Source organism: Tachysurus vachellii, chromosome 6 (genome assembly GCF_030014155.1).
Source record: "Tachysurus vachellii isolate PV-2020 chromosome 6, HZAU_Pvac_v1, whole genome shotgun sequence".
Lineage (NCBI taxonomy): Eukaryota > Metazoa > Chordata > Actinopteri > Siluriformes > Bagridae > Tachysurus > Tachysurus vachellii.
In genome coordinates, this window is record NC_083465.1 from 16,882,024 (window position 1) to 16,906,965 (window position 24,942).

The 24,942-nt window shown below is 37.2% G+C and overlaps 1 protein-coding gene across 10 annotated transcripts in view; it reads left to right on the forward strand.

Annotated features, from left to right (window-relative positions):
- LOC132847369 (regulating synaptic membrane exocytosis protein 1-like) overlaps window positions 1-23,456 on the forward strand; it is a 71,124-nt gene extending 47,668 nt beyond the window's left edge. For 4 of the 10 annotated variants that reach the window (XM_060872592.1, XM_060872593.1, XM_060872595.1 and 1 more), the window contains 15 exons: window positions 7,478-7,573; window positions 8,298-8,360; window positions 10,822-10,911; window positions 11,290-11,367; window positions 12,936-13,007; window positions 13,208-13,273; window positions 14,408-14,520; window positions 14,663-14,772; window positions 14,897-15,057; window positions 15,855-16,069; window positions 18,192-18,342; window positions 20,142-20,254; window positions 20,384-20,485; window positions 20,619-20,758; window positions 20,879-23,456. In XM_060872592.1, coding sequence (XP_060728575.1) covers window positions 7,478-7,573; window positions 8,298-8,360; window positions 10,822-10,911; window positions 11,290-11,367; window positions 12,936-13,007; window positions 13,208-13,273; window positions 14,408-14,520; window positions 14,663-14,772; window positions 14,897-15,057; window positions 15,855-16,069; window positions 18,192-18,342; window positions 20,142-20,254; window positions 20,384-20,485; window positions 20,619-20,758; window positions 20,879-21,091 — 1,783 coding nt within the window. In that variant the 3' untranslated portion in view covers window positions 21,092-23,456. Of the gene's footprint in view, window positions 1-5,581; window positions 5,893-7,477; window positions 7,574-8,297; window positions 8,361-10,821; window positions 10,912-11,289; window positions 11,368-12,935; window positions 13,008-13,207; window positions 13,274-14,407; window positions 14,521-14,662; window positions 14,773-14,896; window positions 15,058-15,854; window positions 16,070-18,191; window positions 18,343-20,141; window positions 20,255-20,383; window positions 20,486-20,618; window positions 20,759-20,878 lie in introns of those variants that run through there. The other 6 variants (XM_060872601.1, XM_060872600.1, XM_060872594.1 and 3 more) reach the window with 6 other exon arrangements.
- Window positions 23,457-24,942: the final 1,486 nt, after the last annotated feature.

The following is a 24,942-nucleotide window of genomic DNA, read 5'->3' on the forward strand; positions in this document are numbered from 1 at the left end:
TATTACTGCTCCTTATAAAGCTAAGCTAACTTGAATTCCTTAGTTGTAGTATAATTCACTGATTCACCTTCTCTTGTTTTTTTTTTTTTTTTTTTTTTTTTTTTTTTTTTTTTTTTTAGACGTTCAAATCTTTTATTTTTATTTTTTTTTTTTTTATTATGCAAACAGACAATTACAATATTTACAGAAGAGAAATTAGATGCAAAATACGAATACAAAATACAATATACAAAATGTGTGTGTGTGTGTGTGTGTGTGTGTGTGTGTGACTGTAAGTGTAACTGGGTGTGGGAGTGGAGATATATGAATGAAGGAGCATGTAGGGAAGTACAACAGATATAAAATGTGACAGTATCAACAGTAATAGCAATAATAATAATAATAATAATAATAATAATAATAATAATAATGAAAAAACCCAATTAATAAGAAATAATAATATAGTATTAGCAGTAGTAGTAATGATAAACATATTTACAAATATACTCATGAAGGGGAGGTTAAAGGATCAGGAAGAGGACAAATAGAAATAGTAGTAGTAATAGCAATAATAATGCTGATACAGCCATTAATAGTAATGATAATAGTAGTACTTATAATAGCAACGATAATAATAATAATAATAATAATAATAATAATAATAATAATGGTAATATTGATACAGCTATTAATAATAAGGTATTATAAAGCTGCTTCTGATACCCCTCATGGCCCTGGCATAGTATAGACCCCCGCCAGCATCATATTACAATGGGCTATCAAGGTGAGGTGCTGCCGGGTCCAGGGTCCCAAAATCCATCCCCATCCCCAGCCGTCCCACACATGCCACGCTTACCCTGTTTGTGTGTTTTTTTTTTTGTTGTTGTTGTTTTTTTTTTTTTTTTTTTTTTTTGTTTTTTTTTTTTTTTTGTTTTTGGCTTTCATTGTTATAATCATGATATGTTTATGTCAACTAGTGTATAATGCATTAAAAAAGCATGGCGTGTAGCATGGAACCAGCCCAGTGCAAAGCCCAGGCCGCCATGCCCGCGCCGCACTTACCCTATGTGTGTGCTTTTATATATAGATATTAGCTATTTATAAATATATAAAATACACACATACATATATATATATATTTTTTATTTTTTTTTTTTTATGCTCCAAATGAATGTGTGCACACCTCATCTAATATGTGATGCATTAAAACAGCGAGACAAGTGATGGGCCAACCGGAGATAAGAAATCTCAGGCATAAGTACAAGCTGGAGGGCGAAAGCCCAATGCCCCCGGCCCCACATCACACCCACCCACAACTAATCAGAACTGCACATGGCATGGTATGCCACATAGTATGCCACATCCAACCAGGGTCCAGAAGCAGCGAAAAAGAGAGAGAGAGAGAGAGAGAGAGAGAGAGAGAGAGAGAGAGAGAGAGAGAGAGATTTAAATATAATCTTATAAGTATTTTATTTATATTTGATATTAGTCTGTGTAGCTGCCTCTTCCTGACCCCCCTCCTCCCAATCATGTGTGATTATTGATGGGATTATTGATGGTGTTTCATTGAGGATGGCTTCAGACAAAGAAGGTCACTGGATTCATGACTGTTTGAAGTTAAAGAGAGATGACCAAGAAGGGTGTAATTCTGATGTACTATTTTGAATGGAGGTTAACAAGTTTTCCATGGAGATGTACTCTATTAATAAATTTTTCCAAGTTATAATGTGTATGGTGTTCCTTGATTTCCAGTTCATGAGTATAGTTTTCTTGGCGATAGTTAGAGCCACTAGGAGTAATTGACTGTTTGTACTGTTTAAATTGATTATGGATACGTCACCTAATATACAGAGGGAGGGAGATAGCGGGATGCGACACCCCATAAGGTTGGATAGTGAGTCAATAACATTTTCCCAGAATTTTTTAACTGAGGTGCAAAGCCAAATAGCGTGTAAATAGGTGTCTGGGGTGTTTTGTGTGCAATGTGAGCATGTTTCTGAAGTAAAACCCATTTTAAATAATTTCTGTCCAGTTAGGTGAAATCTATGAAGTACTTTATACTGTATAAGTTGTAAGTTGGCATTTTTTGTCATGAAGTAGATATTTTTGCAGATTTGTGTCCAGAAAGCGGCATTGGGAGCAATGGATAAGTCTGATTCCCATTTAGCATTGGGTAGGCTTAATGTGTTGTCTGATTTGGATATTATTTTATATATTTGAGAGAGTAGTTTTTTTGGTGAGGTTATATTAATTAGTTCTGAAATTGGAGGCGAAAGGTCTAGATTAATTGTCTGAGTGTCGATTTTTGATTGAATAGATGATTTGATTTGTAAATATTCCAAAAAACAATTATTCCCAATGCCGTATTTCTGGACCAAGTGGGAAAATGGTGCCAAGTTGTTATTAAGGAGGATGTGTTGAAGTTGTGTGATGCCCTTATCTACCCATGTGCGTAAGTTTAGTGGCTTCTTATTAACTATAAAATCTGGGTTATTCCAGATCGGGGTGTATTTAGATGGTGCAAGAGGGGTGTTTGTGATTTGATGAAATTTCCACCAGGCTGTCAGAGCTGTGGCTATTGTTGGTGATTTAAAACAGTGATGCTTTTTGATTGTCTGACTATAGAAAGGTAATTCTGAAATGTTCATCTCTTTGCAAATTGACTGTTCAACATCTATCCATGTGCTTTCTGATGGGTTAGGATGAATCCATTTGTATATGTTTTGGAGCTGATTGGCCAAAAAGTAGTGGTAGAAATGTGGTGCTTCCAGTCCTCCTTGTGTTTTTGGTTTCTGTAGTGTAGTCAGTTTAATTCTTGGAGTCTTATTTTTCCAATAGAATTTAGTGACGATTGAATCTAGTGATTTAAACCAGGTGAGGGTGGGTAGTGCTGGAGTCATTGTAAATAAATAGTTTAATTTAGGAAGTATAGTCATTTTAATTACTGATATTCTGCCCATAATGGATAGTGGTAAATTCATCCAGCGATGAAGGTCATCATTTATTGTTTTAAGTAATGGAGTAAAGTTGAGCCCAAACAGCTCTGACAGCCTGGGGGAAACATTAATGCCCAAGTATGTGATATAGTTAGTGCACAAAGGAATAGGTGATGTCTGGGATGTCACATCCAAGCTGTTGGAATGTAATGAAAGTATGGCTGATTTACTCCAGTTGATCGAGTATTCAGAGATATTTGAGAATGAATCAATGAGTTTAATCGTTTCTTGTAATGAAGATGAGGGGTCTTGTAAATATAGTAATATATCATCAGCGTAAAGACTAATTTTGTGGTGCATGTTTAGTGTTTGAATTCCTTTAATGTAGCTATTTTGACGGATAGCTGCTGCTAGTGGCTCAATGAAAATGGTAAATAATGAAGGAGAGAGTGGGCATCCTTGTCTAGTCCCCCGTTGCAGTGTGAAGATATGTGATGTTAGTCCATTGGTGATGACAGTGGCTAAAGGTGATGTATACAGAATTTTGATCCAATTAATGAATGACTCCCCAAAACGAAACCTCTCTAATGTGGAAAACAGGAATTTCCAATTGACCCTATCAAAAGCTTTTTCTGCGTCAAGAGTAACTATGATGGTTTTGTTTTTTTGAGTTGATGAATAATGCATCAAGTTAAAAAGTCTGCGTGTGTTGTTGGATGAAAGTCTACCTTTGATGAAACCGGTTTGATCTGGATGGATTATAGATGGTGTGACTTTTTCTATTCTATGAGCTAGTGCTTTGGCGATGATTTTAACGTCTACATTGATTAGGGAAATCGGGCGATAACTTGATGGTAATGTTGGGTCTTTATTTGGTTTAAGAAGGAGTGAAATTGTGGCTGTGTTCATAGTATCTGGAAATTTTGATTTTTGTTTTGATTCAGTAATCATACGGACAAAAAGTGGTGATAAAATGGACCAAAAGTGTTTGTAGAACTCAGCAGGGAATCCATCGGGGCCTGGTGCTTTGTTGTTTGGCATGAGTTTGAGGGCATTAAAAAGTTCATATTCTGATAAGGGAGATTCAAGAGTATGTATTTCATGTTTACTGAGTTGAGGCAGGTTGATATTGTTGAGGAATGAGTCAATGTCTTTCTGATCTGGGTCTTTATTGGAGGAATATAATTTACTATAATAATTTTGAAAGATTTGATTTATTTCTTCTGGTGAGTTGGTGGATTTCCCTGATGTGTCTACAATCACTGGTATTGTAGCTTTTTCCTTATTTTGTTTGATTTGATTTGCCAAATATTTACCAGATTTGTTATTATGATGGAAGTTTTCTTGTCGTAGTCTATGAATTAGGAATTGTGTATGTTTATTGATTAATTCGTTCAATTTGAGTTTATATTTTCTTAATGAATCCTGTGTTTCTTCTGTTGGGTTATTTATGTTAATGTCTTCTAGTTGTTTAATTTTTTGTTCCAATTCTACTTGTTCATCCCTTTCTTTCCTTTTTTTGTAAACTGAGAATGAAATTATTTTTCCTCTTAGTACTGCTTTTCCTGTTTCCCACAGAAGAGATGGAGATGTTTCCGGGGAGTCATTCATCTCTAGAAAGCATGCCCACTCTCTTTTGAAATAGCTGTCAAAATCATGATCTTTCAGAAGGGATATGTTAAATCGCCATCTGGTGCTGGGTTTATGTTGACTGGTTGTGTTCCATTTTAATGTTACCGGGGCATGATCACTGATGGCTATTGGATGAATCTTTGATTCAGAAATATTTGATATGATAGAATTACTGGTAAGAAAGAAGTCAATGCGGGAATATGAGTGGTGTACTGGTGAGAAAAATGAGTATTCTTTACTGTTAGGATGCTGTAGACGCCAACTATCGCCAAGACCAAAATCACTCATGAACTGTTTTATGGTTTCTGCAGATTTCCAAATGCGTTTATTGCCTAAACTATTACATCTATCTATTGTTGGATCTAGAACTGTATTGAAATCACCTGCAATTATAACTGGACAATTAGAAAAATTTGAAATTGAAGAGAAAAAGGTCTGGAAAAAGGATGGGTCATCTGTGTTTGGGCCATACAAGTTGCCAATTGTGACCGGGCTATTATTAATGGAGATGTTTATAATAATGAATCGTCCTTCAGGGTCTGTAATAGTGGTGTTATGAATAAAAGAGATTTTTTTATTTATTAGAATGCATACTCCTCTTTGTTTTGTGTTGTAGTGAGCCGAAAATAAATGACTGTAATTTGATGATTTAATTTTGTTATAATCTGATTCTGATAGATGTGTTTCTTGCAGGAGACATATGTCGGCTTGTAATTTATTTAAATGATTAAAAACTTTGACCTTCTTTGTCTGAGAACCAAATCCACGAACGTTCCAGGTTACAAAAGTGATAGATGACATGTTTTAGTGATTATGGCAGTTATTGACTCAGGAATGAAAGTGACGTGTTCAGAAAAGCCAGGGAGTAATGTCCTTATCACGATATAGTTGTCCATCTATGTATAATTTGTCCACTGTAATGACTGCCTTTTTTCCTTCATTTATTTTTTGTTTTCGGATTGGGAAGAGTTGTTTCCGGCGTTCGAGAATGACCTTTGGATATTGATCATTGAGTCCATAGTTTGTGCCTTTGAGTTGTTTGCCTTGCCTCTGAACCAGTTCTTTGTGTTTATAGTGTTCGAATTTTGCGATGATCGCTCGTGGTCGGTTGTTGTTGTTTTTTGATCTAATACGGTGAACTCGGTGAAAGGTGATGCTCTGTACTGTTTCCGCCGGTAATTTGAGTTGTTTTATCATGAAATCCTTGACTGATTTTTCGGGGTCGTCTGGAGTTTGTTCCGGGATGCCTGTAAAAACTAAATTGTCCCTCATGCTGCGCGATTGCAAGTCCAAAATGTTTTCTTTCATGGTTTTGTTTTCAGCGACAACGGAAGTGAATTGAACGGTAAGTGCTTGCACGGAGTCCTTTAAAAAGTTATTTTCTTTAGTGAGAGTGTCTATCTGTTCTTGGCTGAATTCTAAGCTGTACCGTAATTCTTGGAATTCCTTGTGTATGACTTCTATGAGTGCAATCCTGGTATCAAGTCCGGTGAGTTTATTTTCGATTGATAGCAGAATATCGCTTACCTCAGTGCAGCACTGCGGTTTGGGTGATGTGGATGGTGTTGTACTTGAGCTGAAAGGTGAATTGGGACGAGGTCTCTTGGAGTTTGGAGTGGAGTTACCTTTACTTTTTTTGTTGTGATCTGGTTTGTCCCTGTTCATGGTGCAGCAGAGTGTGTTGAAGTGCGCGTCGATATATTCTTCGAGCTGATCCAGGTTGTATAATATTATAATCCGGATTTGAAACCGAAAGAAAAAAAAAAAAAAAAAAAGAGAGAAAAAATGGAAGGGGGAAAAAACGAGAGAGAGAAAAACAAAAAACAACAAAACAAAATGTTGTAGGTATGTTTTAGATATTTCAGCTGGAGTTGTTTACAATCTCGATTAAGTGCTCGTTTGAATGGGTGGCTCCTTTCCAGTCTTTAAGTCTTGCAATGTTCTATCTCAACCTTCTCTTGTTTTTGATTCATTCATATAGAAAGGTCTCTGATATCCATTTTTCATTTTTTTGGAACGCATGTTGCTGACAAAATACTCATTAAGTTTGGTCAGTAGAAAAGCAGTATCCTAGCACTGTTTAACTAGCTAGTAGTTGCATTTGTAGATTAGCAAGAGATAATCAGTAGCTAACTTTACCTTAGCACAGGAACATTGGTCATTTTATTGTGCATTTTTTGGAGTTTGTGTTTATGGCAATATAAAAAATACATAGCTTGAAATTATGCAGCAAACTTTTCATGAGATTCTGCTGATTTTGCAGTTCTCCTCCTTTTTTCATGCCTCTCTCTTCTAATATTTTTAGCTTGAGAGTGATGGAAAGGGAGCCAGAGCAATTGGCTTTTTCCCAAGTCAATTAAATGAGTGCATTTTTAAAGGACATAAACAGTTAGCTTGACAGCAATGTCACGTCAGAGGATTGTATATTGAAAGTAACTCAAAAGTATGCATATTTTCATAAAAAGGAAATTTGGCTGACATGGCAGATGACCAATCACAAGTATGATTTTTGACACAAGATTGTCTTCTTTATCCAACAATAAGTAGGTCAGACAGGCCTCTTTATTGCCTTTTAAATATTATGTAAACTTTTCTTCACAGTGATTATATCTTTGTTCTGAAAATTTCACTGGGCCACAATTTAAAATACAGCTTCAACCCTTTAAGCTTCTCAAGGTGGCCGAAAACATATCCTATGCTAGGAAAGTCTGACACTTAGTGAAAACTTTGTGAGGCTTTATAAAATGGCAGTTTGTATTTCGGTAAAAAAAACAAATATTGGTAACAACAACTCAGTCTTCCTTTCCGTTTAGTAGGAACATGCCCATATTATCCACACCCTAATCTATACTTATGTTTATAATTTATAGTTTTGTGAAATGTGTTAACATTTGTAAACAAGTAACCTGTCTATGTCTGTTTCCCTGCAGGAGTTTGGATGAGGCACAGCATAGCCGCAGGTCTCGTTCACCAACCCGCTACCATGAGCATGGTCGTACACAGGAGAGAGAATATATGGATGACAGGTAAAATCATGCTTGCCTATAAGTAGTGTTTCCTTGCAGTAATATCTCCCATCTTGGTTATGGATTCCCTCTGCTCAGTTCTGGCCAGTCCTTCATACAATTCAAACAACCATGTCGAAATGGAAGTGTAAGAACAGAGAAACTGCTAAAAGTGCAGAACAGGACTACTTGAAGGCCTAGGGCTGGGATCCACTTTATTATGGGCTAATCTTCTTTGTTTATGTTATCGGAATGTTAAACCTTTTTCAGATACAGTGAGTTTCAGTGCTTCTGCAGAATTTCTTTATTTACTACACGTTTGTCAAGATGGAAACAGCAGGTGTTTTTATCCACAGTTTGACATTATAAAAGTTTGCCCTTGTCAAAGACCTGCGATTGAATTCACTTTGAATATATTTATCCAACATTCCCCAGAAACTCTTTTTCACTAAGGGCCATATTCATCCTCAAGCCACCAGGTTGCATGGCTTCTAACACACTGTTAGTTAATTTTGTCCAGAGAAATGTGGGCTTACAGGATTGTAGGATTACAGGATGTGATATGTTTGAATAGTGCTTCATAAAATGTGTGCCCTTATCATGTTCATATTACTGTGGTTCAAAAGATAATTGGAGTCTGCTCCAGGTCCTATTATACCCATGCGCTCTCTTTGAGTTTGCTTGTTTATTGCTTTGTTTGTTTGTTTACCCCCTCATGTGTCACCCATTTCCATGATAATTGCAGTGAGATCATCTTGATCCACAGATCAATGCGGGGTAGGAGCGCAGAGTGCCTGCACATCACAAGGTAAAAAAAAAACAACTGCGCAAGGATTGGATCTTTCTAAGGAGTTAGGATAAATATCTTTTTTCTATTTTCATCGCTTTAGTATTTGTGTATAATCAGTCAGCTTTGGCTTTGTAACATTCTCTTCCCGTCGTAAAAATATCTGTAGTGTGTATAGTGTAGTTTGCCTGGCTTTTGAAATGTCTTTGGTTTGAATGTTTGTACGTGTACGGCATATATGCTGTCATGTTCTTTCCGTATACTGTGTAGCTTTCTCAAGTGTTTATGTTCGACTGCTCTCGCTCTTCACTCACTGCTATACAATGCAGTAGCTCACTGACCAGAGCCATTACCAGAAGAACCTCCTAAATTCTTACTGGCACACAGCCCAAAGAAAAAGGCAACAATCTTTCTAACAGTTTAGTCAACTTCATTTAAGTGTTATTATGACACATTTAATTTAATCATCGTCTGACCAATTTCATCACACAGCACTACGTAGACTGACTGTCAGGAGCTGTTTTATTAAGCAATGCACAAATTCTTTTGTTTGCATCTTCTTTTTTCCTATGATTTCTCATTGTCTGAAGTTATTTTACTATCTCTGCTGTTTGCATGCTTTGTGTGAGCTCAAGTAAATCAGAACAGCAAATAGTAGCTAAGCTATAGATCATCCCCATAGCATGGTCAAGATGGACACAGAAGCAGTGAATTTATATACACTATTGTAAATATACAATGCCTTGCATTAGCATTCACCCCCCGTTAGATTGTGTGTAAGATGCTTTTGTACCTGAAACTGAAATGGACTTAATTGGATTACGCTAACTGTGTAGTGTATTTATCCAATTATCCAATCAGCTAAGCATGTGGTAACAGTGCAATGCATAAAATGATGTGGAAACAGGACAACGGCTTCAGTCAGTGTTCACATAAACCATCAGAATGGGGAAAATGTGACTTGGTGACTGTGTCATGGTTTTGGAGCCAGTCAAACTGGATAAAGTATTTCAGAAACCGCTGATCTCTAGGAATATACACACAACAGTATCTACAGTGTACACAGAATGATACAAATGAGGCAACAGTAGGTTCAAGCCACCAAAACTGGGAAAGATAAAAAAACAAACAAACATTGCTTTGTCCAGTTTTGGTAAGCCTAAGATCTAAGGTAATTTCACAATAATAGATAAGAGAAGGTTTTTTTTATTGGGTCTATTTACTAGTTTTATATTTACTATAAATTTTACTTGCAGTTTGTGAGTATATGATGACATGGCCTTTAATTGCTTTAAGTGAATATATTTTTTGTTGTAACCATAAACACATTACTCACATTACTATTTTGCCAGAGATTTTGGCATCCATATTCTAATAAGAACCAGTCCCTTTCCAGCAAAATACCTCCACAAAATGATGCTACCACCATGCTTTACAGTCGGGAGTAATAGTTAAAACTTCTTTTTCTTATCATTAGCACTGATCAGAAAACTCCTCCAGAATGCAGCTGATCACTTGTAGACTTCAGTCTGGTTTGTTTATGTTGGTCTAAGAATAGGAGGTTCTACCTCACACAATAGGCCACAGTAATGTCAGACTCTCTTAATGGTGGATGCATGTACCTTGGTATCCGATGCATCCAAATCCTTTACGAGTCCTTTTATTGCTGTCTTGAGATTCAGTTGATTCTTTTCCACCAAAGCCCATCGATCACTGGTAGTTTATTTGTGCCTCCTTCCTGAACGATGCAGTGTTTGCATGGTCCCAAGTTTTTTAGATTTTTGTTGTTGCAATTGTTTGTACAGAAGCCTGTGGTACCTTTAGTTGTTTGGAAATTGCTCCTAAGGATGTATGAGACATTGCGATTGTAGTTAACTACTAATTATAAAAATTGGCCAATTACAAGCTACTTAACCTTTAAAGAAATTTCTATACAATCATCCAGACTGTTTAAAGAGACAGTCATTTTGGTGTATATAATCGTTTGTCACAATGTTGAAATTCTGATATTTTTAATTGAAATTTAAATAATTTGTCTGTAATCAGTTGTGTTAAAATGAACTTTGATGCCTTAAAGATAGATTAGAACTAATTGATTGCCAGAAGAAATGCATGGTATCATTAAATGTGTGGAGCTGAGAAAATCTAACCTATGTGTATGAAAACTTTTGCACTTTGCATTATTAACCCAGGGAAGAATATTTATGAAACCTATGATAAATCCAATGGTAAAAAATATCTTTTATGAGCACAACAATATATGGATAAATTCAAAGGGTGAATACTTATGCAAGGCACCATGTAAGCAAGTTAAAACTCACAGACCATGCCTCTTTTTCAGCAGGCTCTAGTGCTTCTCCTTGCTTTGATGTGCAATGATAAATTCCATTCTTTTTTTTTTATCTAATATTATTTGCTTGTTCTTTTGCCTCTTTTTGACGTCCTTCCCTTCTCTCCGTTGGATGGCATGTTGTGACTCTAGTGATCTGCAGCCCTCTCTTGACAGGGTTAGAAGTGCTAGTACCAACTGTCTGAGGCCAGATTCAAATTCCAATTCACCTGATCGAGAAAGGTATTCACAAGACCCCATTCTTTGTCCCTACGTTTTGACAGATCATTTTTATTTTTCACAGATGTGTGTGCATAATGTAGATAATCGTCTTTGCGGAGCTGCTTAACCAAACATTTTTAGAATTTATAATAATTTTTCAGTTTTTTAATTTTACAAATTTACAATTATTGAATGTCAGTGTACTGTGTAAAGGTTGTGTGGTACTGTGTAGAATGTGTTGTTTTTGGTAGTATCAGACCAGATGTGAGTGTCCCCTGAGTGTTTGCGTATTATTCAATGTTAAATACACCCAGTCCCAGTCTCTGTCTTGACTTGCCCTGTCTCTTTCACATTCTCACTTCCAATCTCTTGGGGTGTGCTGGACACACACTCTTTCAGGAGCACGCAGTCTCTCCCCCGCATCAGACCCACCAGCCCCAGGATCCTAATCCAACACGCCTCCCCTGAGGATGACAGGTACCGACCCTGTCCCCCCAGACGCCTCCGCAAACCCTGACTCCTCTTCTCCCCTGTCCTAATTGCCTTTGCCCGAGGGCTTAGCTACACCCTCACTCCCTGTGCCTTCTAGCTAAGCTTCTGCTTTAATCTTTACTGGTGTTGTGCTCTAGATGTATTCTGGTTTTTGTCTAACTTGTGGCTTTTTGATTCACTCTGACCCCAGACCCCAAAGCTGGCTTTGTTGTGAGTGCTGTCATTTATTAGTGTAGTTTTTTGTGAGCTTCCTGTCTCTACCATTTCCCCCTTCTTAATATTGCTGTTATATTTATATAGTTTAATGACCTGATCTTGTGTAGTATATGTCTCACTTTTATTTCTACAGGTACATTGTAAATTTGAGAGATATTGACAGTAGAATTGATGCATTGATTGTGTCTGCATCAGTTTAGTGTTTCTTTTTAGATACCCTGTATGGTCAAATGTTTGTATACAACTGACCGTCACACCTATATCTTCTCCAAACAGTTGCCACAATGTTGAAAAAAAAAAAAAAACAAGTGAATTTTATAGGATGTCTTTGCAAGCTGCAGGATTAGAATTTTCCTTTATTGGATTCTTGCTAGACATCACAGCCTGACTTCTCTAATTATTTTGTGGGTGAGTGAGCATTATCCCCACAGCCATGCTCCACAATGTACTGTAGTAGAACGCTTTTACATGGTTATTATAACAGGAACGGACAGGGTCTATATCTGTTAATGGCTGTTCAAAAAGGACATATGGGTGTGATTGATCAGGTTCTAAAATTCTTACGTTGTTCACAAACGAAGGTTATATTAATGGCTCATTATCATTTTTGCAGTAATTCCACAAGATTAAATGCAATTAATGCAATTAACATGCCTTTATCAACATGCCTTTATCTTTTATTCCTTATTTAACAGACCTCAAGGTTGTCGTCTAATTTGGTTCATACCACCCAATAATCCAATGTAATAAACAAGAGAACATATTTGAAAAAAATGTTTTACAATGTTTTTGAACAAATATAAAATTTTTTAGCCTATTTAAAAAATATATATATTATTATTTCATGCCTGAAACTGTCTTATTGTATGTGTTGTATTGTACTGGCAGAACATTTTGCTTATTTTAAGCATTAATTTTTATGAACAATTTTAAGTATGAAATGAGTCAAATGTGTGTAAAATCTGTGTAACATATAATAACCCCATAATAAGGAACATTAAGTCAATCTTCCTTTATACAAGATTTCAATTGCCAAGATATCATTTTTGTCTGCACAGCTTTTTAGAAAGATTGTAAAGATGTTCATTAAAGATTCTAAAACATTAATTTAAACTGGGTGTGTCAGAGATCAGTGTCCTTATAAGAATCTGACCATCATTTGAACAGATATATTACTTATCATTCCCAATTTTTTCTCCATTTTGCTTGTCTTCAATGTGTAATTTAAAAGAGAAGCCTTGTCTTTGTTCCATTCTGTAACCATTTCTGTGGGTCTGTGTCTTTGTCTCTTCATCACGTTGTCATCCACATGTCTCTGACTTGATCACATGCATCAGCTGGATTTTGGAGCCTATTTTACCTACTCAGGAGACAGTAAACCACCTCAGTGCAAGGCCCAGGGCACAGAGGTATACTGGCCACACAGAAGCGGATAAACTAGATTACAATTTCACTACTTTTAGAGTCACACACACACACACACACACACACACACACACACACACACACACACAAACTACACAGAATTTCTTATCGTCATTATTATTTACTCAGTACTTTCCTCTCATTGTTTTATTTTTGTTTTGCTTTAATCATTTACTAATCATAGGCAGCCAAGAATTCTGGACAACCCTAGCTGTCATAAACCTGGCAAGAAAAAATCAGACAGTGAGCGGTAAGGAGTCATACAGTACTGTACCATACCTTATTTTTTCATTACCACCATATTATTAGTATTGTTATTATTATTAGTAGTAGTAGTAGTATTATGCATGCATGCATACATACATACATACATACATACACAATACACTAATATACAAAGCACTGCTCTCCATTCATTTGATGTTTCTGTGTGCAACTATTGTACATTAACAGTAAGATCATCTGTTGACCTCAGAATATTTGCTTCAAACTTTTTTGCAAATCGTTTACTTCACTTGTATTTTGACACTGATACACATTTCCACAGGAAACATGTAGTGTACTTCAAAGTTTTTTAATGGTCCTGTGTGTTTCTCATTATTTCATTGTCCTTCACCTTGTTAATTGGTTTCTCTGCTATCCGTTTAGCATGTCTGTGCTTTTTGTCTTCATTTTCATTTTCTGTTTTCCTTACATATTACATGCTTTCCACTATGGTCAGAAGAATACAGTTATCTCTATTGTAAAAGGTTTGTGAGGAAAGTGGGTATCCCTGCCTTTACTGGGTAAGGTGACATGTTTGGGTTTACCAAGCCCTAGATCATAGACCTGAGTTAGGCAGTGAGAGCTCCCCTAATTCTGAAATATTCTCGTGCACAAACAAATATTTACCACCAGCAGTATGTGTTATCTTTCTACGTTGCCTAATTTTGCCTTCTGCTCTGTGGGTCTTGTTCCTATTACACCAGAAACTGTAGATTGCTCTGAATTTGTTGCTACATGTTGTATCTTATTCTTTGAGCTACTACTTCCTTTGCTGTCAGTATTTCTGTCTAACACCTTTTCTTCCCCCTTTTATTGTGCTCATTTTCTATTTACTCCTTCTGTTAATACTGTATATAAGGTCCAACTAATTTTAACCTTCATTAAAGGTAAAGCAGATATTGGTGCAGCATCGTTGTAAGAATATTTATTGTCTGTGATATTGATGTGCTGTGTTTTGTTCCTGTTGGGTGAAAATTAATTTTCTAAATGAAAAAAGCATACTTTTTTTTCACTGTAAAATGAATCTCTTTTATTTCAGTTGCTTCCATCCAAAGACCTTTTGTTTTCTGTTCCTTTTTCTTTTTTTTTCTTTTTTTTTTTGCTGTTCTGTCATGTCCAGGGTTCATCCACATGCTAGCACAGCATACTCTTCATCGGCAGGAACTTCCTCATCAGCACGCAGAGGCCGACAGCTACCCCAAGTCCCCGCTAAAAGCAGTAGTGTAGAGCAAGGTACAGCACAGTGTCATGCTTCCTGTGGCTTTATTTATTTGTTTTTTTTACATTTCATAGAAATTCAATTTTTGTGTTTCAATAAGATGAGGTTTTGATGTGTCATGAAGAAATAACAATGCTTGTGTTTGTTTGTTTTCAGCCCTTGCTTCAGAGGAGCGAACACGGCAGATGAAGGTACATTCCTACAGGACACCAGCTCCCTCCAGTACCAGCCAGGACCTGGAGAGGGTGCTAAAGAACAAACGAGAGGTAAACTCTCCTGTCTTTACCCACCCTGCTCTTATGGGCTATCTTTATATGGGTTTTGTCCTTCTTACCACTACTTTGAGATTTGTATCTTCTGCATAGTTTTTCATATCCTTCTCTTTTACAGCTTTATAAAGAGCAGCGGCGGAGCTGTGATAATGTATCCCATAAATCCTCAGATAGTGATGTCAGTGACGTGTCAGCCATCTCTCGTGCCAGCAGTGCCTCACGGATCAGTAGCACCAGCTACATGTCCATTCAATCAGAGCGGCCCAGGGGTTGCTTCAGGTCAGCAACTCACACAAAACCTACACAGTCCAGATTGTGCTTTTTGTTCTATTCATTGAAAATTTCTTTTTACAATTTGAAGACAAATATGAAAATGATGCAGGAATAGAGCCTTTGACTCTCCTAACTGCTGACTGTGTGGTGATGTACATGTGTATTCCAGCACAGTGGATTTGAATTTGAAATACAAAAATACACTGAAAAATAAAAAATAGAAGTTAGTAATGATTGTAAGCATTTTTAACTGTAATGAGACCTCATAAAGTTCTAATAATATACTAAAAATAATTCCATGATAGTATAATAATAATAATGTTGTATTACAAGCCTCACTACACATTATAATACTAAACTTGTGGTGTAAACTTCATGATTAGTAATTACAAATGCAACTGTAGTATTTATTAACAATTAAAGTCACAACATTTTACACAATTTTTTGTCATTTCTCAATTAATTATTTAAAACACAACTGAATGATGAATGGACACATAATTAATTATTTATAGAACATTATTAGAGCTTTATGGGCCATTATTTAAGTTTAATAAATATGTACACAGAATCAGATTAACTTACAGTGCAATGAATTGTAAACACTTTTACAATGATTTATTAATATGAGTTTTAAACTGATGCTAACACATTGTACTTTAACCTCATAGACATAGCAGCAGTTAGCCTGCTGCAACCTACTGTACTAAAGTACTAAAAATAACACCTGCTGTCCGCTAGCTATGAGTGGAATACTATGATCTTTTAACAACTACTAAAATTCTTCACTCTTTGTGCGTTAGCCGCCATGTTCACCCGTCCACCATGTTGAAGAGCACGAGTGTGAGCGGTGAAATCTTCACTCTTGAGCGAACAGATGGTAGCCAGTCAGACACGGCTCTGGGAACAATGGGGACAGGAGGGAAGAAGCGGCGATCCAGTCTTAGCGCTCGTGTGGTGGCCATTGTGGGTATTCCCTCACGACGCAGTAGGAGCACCTCTCAGCTCAGCCAAACAGGTGCAAGACACACACACACACCCACACACACACACCATAATAGTGTGTCTATGGACACCATCATTTTGTTGCTCTGTGTCCAGTGAGATACATTTCTTTGCACTAAAAGTGTTCAACAGAATGTACAGAGATGTACAAAGTGAGCAGAGTAATATAAAAGAGATCAAAGTGTTTTATTTCATTCCTGGATATATGAGTATTCTGTATGAATCAAACACGAATATCATTACGAAGTTTGATGCTTAATGCTGGACATACGTCTGATCTGGAAATTGTATTTCCGGTGATTAATCAGAAAAGAATCAGATTTCAGTAAATGTGTTTAAAAGTACAAATTAAGTTCCTATGCCGTACTATTGCACAGTCCTGAAAGCTTAAATACATAATCTCTTGTTTGAACAATATTCAAAACATGTGGGTAATTACTAATATTGTGCAATGTTCTAGATTATGTAACTGGTTATAGTTTAAGACAGGCAGCATTATGTAAGGACATGTGATGTGATGACGCACGAATCCTGAACAATAGCAACTGCAGAGATAGTTAAGGTAGCAGAAGCAATCTGTCATTCTCTAAGTGTCTCTGTCTTTCGTTCTCTGTCTCTCTCACTCTCTTAATTTCATACACCTTTGCTTTATTTGCATTTGCCCATATTCTGTGTTATTACACTAGATAGCATGTCAGCAGACTGTATATGGATGTTATGACCTATAAACCTGTAAAAGCTAGAGCTGTTGAGAATGGCAGCTTTTTTTCTGTTAACATTGGCAGGATTTAACTCTGTCTGCTCGAGATGAATGCTGGATCCTAATCAGAAGTAATGCAGACAAATTCCTTTGAAGTCGAATCTGATATCTTTTAAAATCCCATATTTTAAGCGCTGTCTATTTATGGTTTAATAAATGGATATCAGGGAAAAAAAGAAACTAATTAAAAAAGGATGGTTGAAAAAAAATGCTCTTTGGCCGTGTTACTGCCAAAACCCCTGGACAATATCTTAAAAGGCCTATCAGATGATAAATCAGACAGAGTAGCAGAGGTTGCATACTGTAAATCAGTATTTTAAAGGGCTACAGTGGTTTCCACTTTCCACTGGTTTGCTAGCAGAAAAAAATCTTCTATATTTTCTGTATCTTTATATTCTTTTTCTTATTATTATTCTAATAAATAATATAACTATAATACTGAGTAGAGATTGTATGACAAGTTTCGTTCAAAATCTTTGGTGAAATTGACAATCTTTGAATTTTTTTATAATTATGCTTCATAGTAAATTAGATATTAGTGTGTGCCATGCATATTGGGTCATGCATGGGTATATTGGGTCGTCTTGCTGCCTCTCAGCCCAATGATTCCAGGTTCTGTCCAGTTCTGGCAGTGAGGAGTTTCTGTGCATGTTGTCATCGTGTTTTTGTGGATTTTCTTCGGTTTCTTTCCTCCACCACAAAACCTGGTGAATTGGCTATTAAATTTGCTGCTAGGTGTGAATGTGTGAGTGCATGGTAGCTGTCGGTCCACTGGCATGCCATCGATGGTGTGTTACACCATCATGCACAATGTGCCACGAGTAGGCTCCTGATCCACTGTGACAATGACCAGCATGCGCAGTTACTGTGAGTAGGTTAGTAACTTTCAGGACTAAGGTTTCTATAGTTTAGCAGATGTCATTATCTGCTTCCACAGGTTTATGTGAAATGCTCATCAGAACTAGCAGCTAGTGGCACATTTATGTAAAGTAAAAGTGACCTATAGGTTGTGTGACATACCTCTTTTGTATTTACTACCCATTCAGTATGGCTTTAGGGTCTGGCTTTTTCCAGCCATCTGCAATCCATCAAAAGACCATAAATAGTGAAGACAGCACCCCATGCTATCCAGCAGGAGATGGTTATAGTCAACGTGGCCAAAGCATCTTGTCTCAGACAGCAATATTTCCTCTTAAATGAGTAAGGCCAGCAGTGGGAGAAATATACTTCTTTGACAAAAACCTATTATATATTACTCTTTTTCAAACCATGTACCACTTCTGTGTCAGTGTCTTTTTTCATTATGATGTGACATTTTTTTGTCTATTAATCTGGGTAATATAATTGAAAGCTTTTCTTGTCTGTTTGTCTGTAGAAGCAGCAAATAAGAAGACAAAAGGTTCGAGTCAGATCCAGAGGAGTCAGGAGACAGGCATGGCAGTGGAGTATCCTCGCAATGCAATGGCTCGTCAGGCCAGTCGCGAGTCCACCGATGGAAGCATGAACAGCTACAGCTCTGAGGGGAAGTCAGTATCACAGCATATACACACAACAAGTTCTCTTCTGATTTCTGATTCTTTAAGCCAGGGGTTCTTAGAATGTTTGCAGCTTGTAAAACAGTAAAATTAATTCCACAGTCCACCTCCAAGGTAAATCTAACTACTCAAATATTAGACACATTACTTAAAAGTATACTGTACAGTAATGCCTTAGCATTTTATTGGAACCAGACAGATTTTTATTCTTGAAGTCGTAATACATTTGATCTCCATGGGGAGTATTTCTAAGTTGACTTGTTTTTTGAGTTTTTAAATAAACCTGTTCAATTCAATTTAATAAATAGAATATATAATTTAAAAAAATTAGAATGATGCATGGGGGCACGGTGGCTTAGTGGTAGCACTTTCGCCTCACACATCCAGGGTTGGGTGTTTGATTCCCGCCTCCGCCTTGTGTGTGTGGAGTTTGCATGTTCTCCCCGTGCCTCGGGGGTTTCCTCTGGGTACTCCGGTTTCCTCCCCCGGTCCAAAGACATGCATGGTAGGTTGATTGGCATCTCTGGAAAATTGTCCGTAGTGTGTGATTGCATGAGTGAATGAGTGTGTGTGTGTGCCCTGCGATGGGTTGGAACTCAGTCCAGGGTGTATCCTGCCTTGATGCCCGATGACGCCTGAGATAGGCACAGGCTCCCCGTGACCCGAGGTAGTTCGGATAAGCGGTAGAAAATGAGTGAGTGAGAGTGAGAGAGAATGATGCATGTCTAAAGCATCCATTTTTTATGGTTCACTGGACCCCACTCTAAGGGCCACTACAGTGATTTTTTGAGTTGAAATTGTCAAGCAGTACGAGTTATCTAATGACCTTTTGACTTTGTATCATATATTTAATCTTGGATCAAGCAAGTTGTGTAAATCTTTTGGACAGATGTTTTTTCAAAAGATAAGCTCATGGAAAAAGAGCTCAAGACTCTATTTTTGCACTGATTTGCACACGTAATATGTCCATTGTTTTAACAGCTCCATTTTTGGAGCCAGATGGTGAGCCTTCCACTGCTCTGACAATTAAAATATCTATCATCTGTGTAGATGGGCCTCAGCAGGGTTCTAGGCTGAGAACAGAACAGCTATTGCTCACTGTAGAGTGGAGTGGCCGGTCACACCGACCCTCAGCAATCCAACACGGAGCCTGACAAAATACACAATTGAAGCGACTGTGTGATTTAAAGCTAATTACACATTGAGTTGTATGAAATGAAGGTATCATTTACACCTCTTATATGGTAGAATGACACTGGCTGGCACTGCTCTCAGACATTCCAGTTGGAGTTAGCTCATGGAAATTGTGCTGGTCTCAAAGGAAATATCGCCTGTGTTTGAGGGGCCGCAGCACAGGACATGGTTTACATACCGCACTTAATAAAGGTCTGCTGTTCACAAATGTACAGAGTTCAGCTTTCAACATTTTCTAGTCTATTGTATAGATCTTTTGGGTGGGAATGGAATTACAGTAAATAGCAGTAATGAAAATAATCTCATGGTGGAAGCATGCTGTAGATAGTCTCTCTAAACTGTTTATCATCTCAATATATGTTGCAATTCACTCGTGTCTCTTAGGTACTGTTGACTCAAACGGATATATATTCACAGAAACAGAAATTGTTTTGTCTGTGTGTATGGGCATCTTTTTATATCTTGTTGGGAACCAAATGCTCCCACAAGTATAAGAATATATTTACACGCTTGTATTATTCACTTAGGTTAAGATTAAGGTTAGATTATCTACATTACCGTGTGTGTGTGTCTGTGTGTGTGTGTGTGTGTTATAGTCTGATCTTCTCAGGGATGAGGTTGGGGGCTGACAGCCAGTTCAGTGACTTCCTCGATGGCCTTGGACCTGCGCAGCTAGTGGGGAGGCAGACACTAGCAACACCATCTATGGGTTAGTGTTTATTTCAGGCTTTTGACTCAGAATATAAATAGGCTTAATTTAATTGAATGAACTGATTAAACCTGGAAAATGTAAACTTAAAAAATACAAAATTCCAAAAAGATTGTATGTGTGTTTCAGGAGATGTTCAGATTGGCTTAATGGATAAAAAGGGTCAGTTGGAGGTGGAGGTGATCAGGGCACGTGGCCTTACCGCCAAACCAGGATCCAAATCGCTGCCAGGTAAAAGTGTTCTCATAGTGTTTTTGTGTGTTAGTGCAGAGATCAGCTTGGAGACTTTGACAGCACCATGAAGAATGTTTGTTTATTCATTTTTACTGTCTCAGTGACTTGATAATAGTGTTTGTGTCCACAGCTCCATATGTAAAGGTCTACTTGCTGGATAATGGAGCATGCAAAGCCAAAAAGAAAACCAAGATTGCACGAAAAACACTCGACCCATTATATCAGCAGGCACTGCTGTTTGAGGAGAGTCCGCAGGGTAAAGTTCTGCAGGTAAGCAAGAGTGTATCTGAATCAGAAGATCCTATCAGTTCTCTGTTTTTTTTATATATTTTTGGGGGGGTTTGTGTAGTTTGTGTAAGCATTTTCTCTTTTTCGCATTTTCTCTGACAGGTAATAGTGTGGGGTGACTATGGACGCATGGACCACAAATGCTTCATGGGAGTTGCACAGATCCTATTAGAAGAGCTGGACCTTTCTAGTACAGTGATTGGCTGGTATAAACTCTTTCCCCCATCCTCATTGGTGGACCCAACGCTAGCTCCTCTCACTCGGCGTGCTTCCCAGTCATCACTCGATTCAGGGCCAACAGGTGTCAGGTCCTAGTGAAGAGGAGAGACGACACGAGATAAAATATGCCCATGGCAAAAAATACAGTGCCAGAGGGGCAGCCAGGCAGACGGACAGCATCACGATCAAAGCTTTGCTGGAGCCTGACAATCACTTCTTCTCTCTTTTATTTTTGGCCTTTGGATTGCTGAGATTTCCCTTGATCCGCTCTGCTCCTTACTGCATGTTCTGTTTGTTTTAGCCATGTTGCTGAGATTATGAGCGAGCCCAAATTAAAAGAGGGAATGACAAGCAGCTGAAAGCAATCCGATGTGGCTGACAGAGAGAGAAGCCGACCGTGGTGCTGGTTGCCTGAATGCTTCTTGCCAATCAGTAACATTTAGGAGCTGTTTTCTTACCATATAAGGAGTGTGTGAGAGTATGTGGTGTGTGAGAGGTGTGATGGTGGATCTGTGAGAGTGAAGACAATGCTGCCTCTCCCTTGGCCTAATTGTACAGGAAGCCTCTCCTTGCTGAAGAGAGGCCTGAAGTCAGGGGGTTAAAGGGCAAGAGTTAGTATTCTCAGAGTCTCCCCACCTCCTCATAAATGCTGAGTGCAGGGCCTCACCTCATGTCAGTATGCCACTGACTCCGATCAGGTGTGTGTAAGAGGGGAGGCCAGCTTGGAAACCTTTGTCTGTTTACAGCAGTTATGACTAACTGCTCTGCCTTTTTTTTTACTTTCTCATGTATTTGTTACACACACACCTTGTAGAATGTCAACACTTGGCTCATTCGGACAGTTGTGTTGAAAAAGCTTAAAGGAAGATGCAAACCCACACACAGTACAACAATGGGAGTGAGGTTTATTTCAGCCTGGCCAGGAGATTATAAGAATGGCCAACTGACATAAATACACTAAAACTTCTGGACTCCCAGGTTACTGGCCCTCTGATATACTTTGAGCTCTTGAGAGTTAACAGAGAGAACTGGTTACTATGGACCGTGCACATAGGTAGTAGCCAGTCAAGTTATTTGACTTTTTGTTTTTGGGACCTGCCCAAGAAACTGAATTTCTATCCAAGTAGATTTATTTTGAAGCAAGCACAAATGCTTGATTTTTTTAAACAAAATTTTAAAGAAGATTATAACAACCCAAATTACCATTAGCTATTTTTGCATTTTTTTTATTTTGTGGTAGTTTAAGTTAAAATATATATATATATATATATATATATATATATATACAGTATATAAATATATAATATATATGAATAAAGAAATCAAGTTCTCTTCCCGAGCATCTGGACGAACATGATAGTAAGTGAGAGGTGGTTTAGGAGATGGCCTGTGATGGTGACCTCCCAAAACTTGCCATCTTCTTTTCCCAACATGGGCAACAGCATGACTCTGGAACTGTTCCAAGCTGCATGCACATTTTGTAAAACAAGACAGATGAGAAAAAGAGACTAAAATAAATGTGTGTTAGTTCCACATACTGTAGGCCAGCTTGTATGTTGCATGTACTTGTACAGTTTGCTCGTACTTGATATTAATAGATTAACCAATAAAATGAAGCCATTCATTCCATGTGTGGGCATTTGGCCAAGTTCAGCCATGCACACAGCCCTCATTTTGGGGCAGAATGTCTATGAGGAGTTTTTGAATTGTTTTCTCTGTTTTTTTTTACCCTATGAATAAATAAGTTCTGTACTGTAGTACTGAGCAAACACGAGGCCCTCATTTTTTTTACTGAAGATGTTGGTGTTCTACGTAGTCTACAACTGTGGGGCTAGAACTAAGAACTAAGCTAGATAAAGTGTATAAAACCAGAGCTATCTATATATGGAAAAATTATGATATATGAAAAAAAAGAATATATATATATATATATATGAGTATATCCAAGTAAATGTTGCAAACAGAAACAACAATGCACATACTTTAAATATGAGTCTGCTGTAAGGTTTACTTATATTTACAAGGTGGCCCTGTTGAAATAGATTAATGCTCTGTCTCCTGGCCCCACTGAATGGTACAAAGGCTGAGAAAGGACACCTCCAAAGGTTCTGGTTCCTTCAGATATATGTGGCTATAAAATAATCACTATAATTGGGACCTCAGCTTATCTGTTACAGCATTAGAACAAAGTCCATGAGATCTGTTTTGATAAAAAATAAAAATAAAAAAAAAGAAAGAAAAGTTTACTTTTCATGTCCGTTATGGCAGACTTCTTTCCTTTGTCAGTATTACTCAAGGATACTGATTGTTTACAATTCATGTGTCCCACTGAAACAGAATAGAAAGTATTCACTGCAACATTTCTTGTTTGTACAACAGATGTTACTCAAATGATGTGTATGTTTTATATTCAAGAGTTCATTTTTATTATTTACAAATAAAAGACTGTGTGAAAAAAGAACAGTGGCTCTGAAAAATGTATGTGCAGCTTTATACTGTACTACTATACTGAACAGTTCCTGTCACCTTTTTAACTTGACTAAACAGCCTTATTTTTGTTGTAGGTTGCTAATGTCCATTTTATATGTACCTGTTAGCATTGGTATTTCTTCATGAAATCATTTTGTCTATAATAATATCTAAGTGCTTTCTTTACTAAAGTTTTGACGATATGTTATGGGTGGAGCAATGGAGGTTAACGGCCAGATATATACATTATATAGCCTAAAAGTATATCAGATATATACATTATATAGCCTAAAAGTACAGTATATCAGATATATACATTATATATCCTAAAAGTATATTGACACATATAATATCACCCATATGCAGGCCTCCTACAAACTGTTGCCACAAAGATACTGTAGATGCACACAAAGGTCTAGCGTTAGAATATCTTTTCACTGGGGCTAAGAGGCCGAGTCAACACCTGTTCTATCAAGACTATATTCTAGCATCATGATTCCCAAAGGTTGGAGTGAAAGAGCTGATGAATGATGGCTGCACACCACTTCCTTGCCTAATATCATTGCCTATATCATTGGAAAAAAAGCTTTTCCTAGCAGAGTGGAGGCTGTTAGAGGAGCAAAGGTTGAGCAACTCTATGTTAAGGCTCATGGTTTTGGAATAGATCAACACTCAAGTGTTCACATATGTTTTTGCATATTTTATTTAAATTAAATTTGTTTGAATTTTATTTGTATAGTGCTTTTAACAATGGACATTGTCACAAAGCAGCTTTATAGAAAAATATCAAATGTGGATACAAGTTAATAAATCTTTCCAGTACAAAGCCAGAGGTGACAATGGTGAAAAAAAGCTCCACTGAAACGATCTGAGGAAGAAACCTTGAGTGTAGCCAGATTTAAAAGGTACAGTAACCATCCTCATCTGGGTGACACATGATAGTGTGATTATTAACCATTAATAAGTATGTAACCAAATAAGTAATTCTAATTTTAACATAAAGTCTATTTTGTTGAAATTTTCACTCTTTTGATAGTTAATGAAGGAGAGAAACAACATAAAGTGTCTTAGTTGAGGGATGAACGACATTCTTTCAAAGATAAACAAATGTTTATTTGGGTTGCGTTGGGAAATCTGATGACACTGTAGCATATAATTGACATTATTTTAACTATTCAGTGCCCTGTTGATAGAGACAATGTCATCCTAAAAGAAACCACTCTCATCAGGAAAGATCACAGGTTAAAGATGATGTTTAGATGCAGTGACATGACCCTTAAAAAATGGCCCTAAGAAATGCAAGCAGGAGACAAACATTTTGGTTTGCACTCCCTCATTTTTAGAAAATATGCCACAGGACGAGTGGTCTGACAAGATCACAAAATTCTTCCCATCTTACCTGCTTATCTGTTTTTCAATGAGTTGCATGGATGTGCACTGACATTCCGCATAGTTGCTCAAACATGGCTGTCAATAAA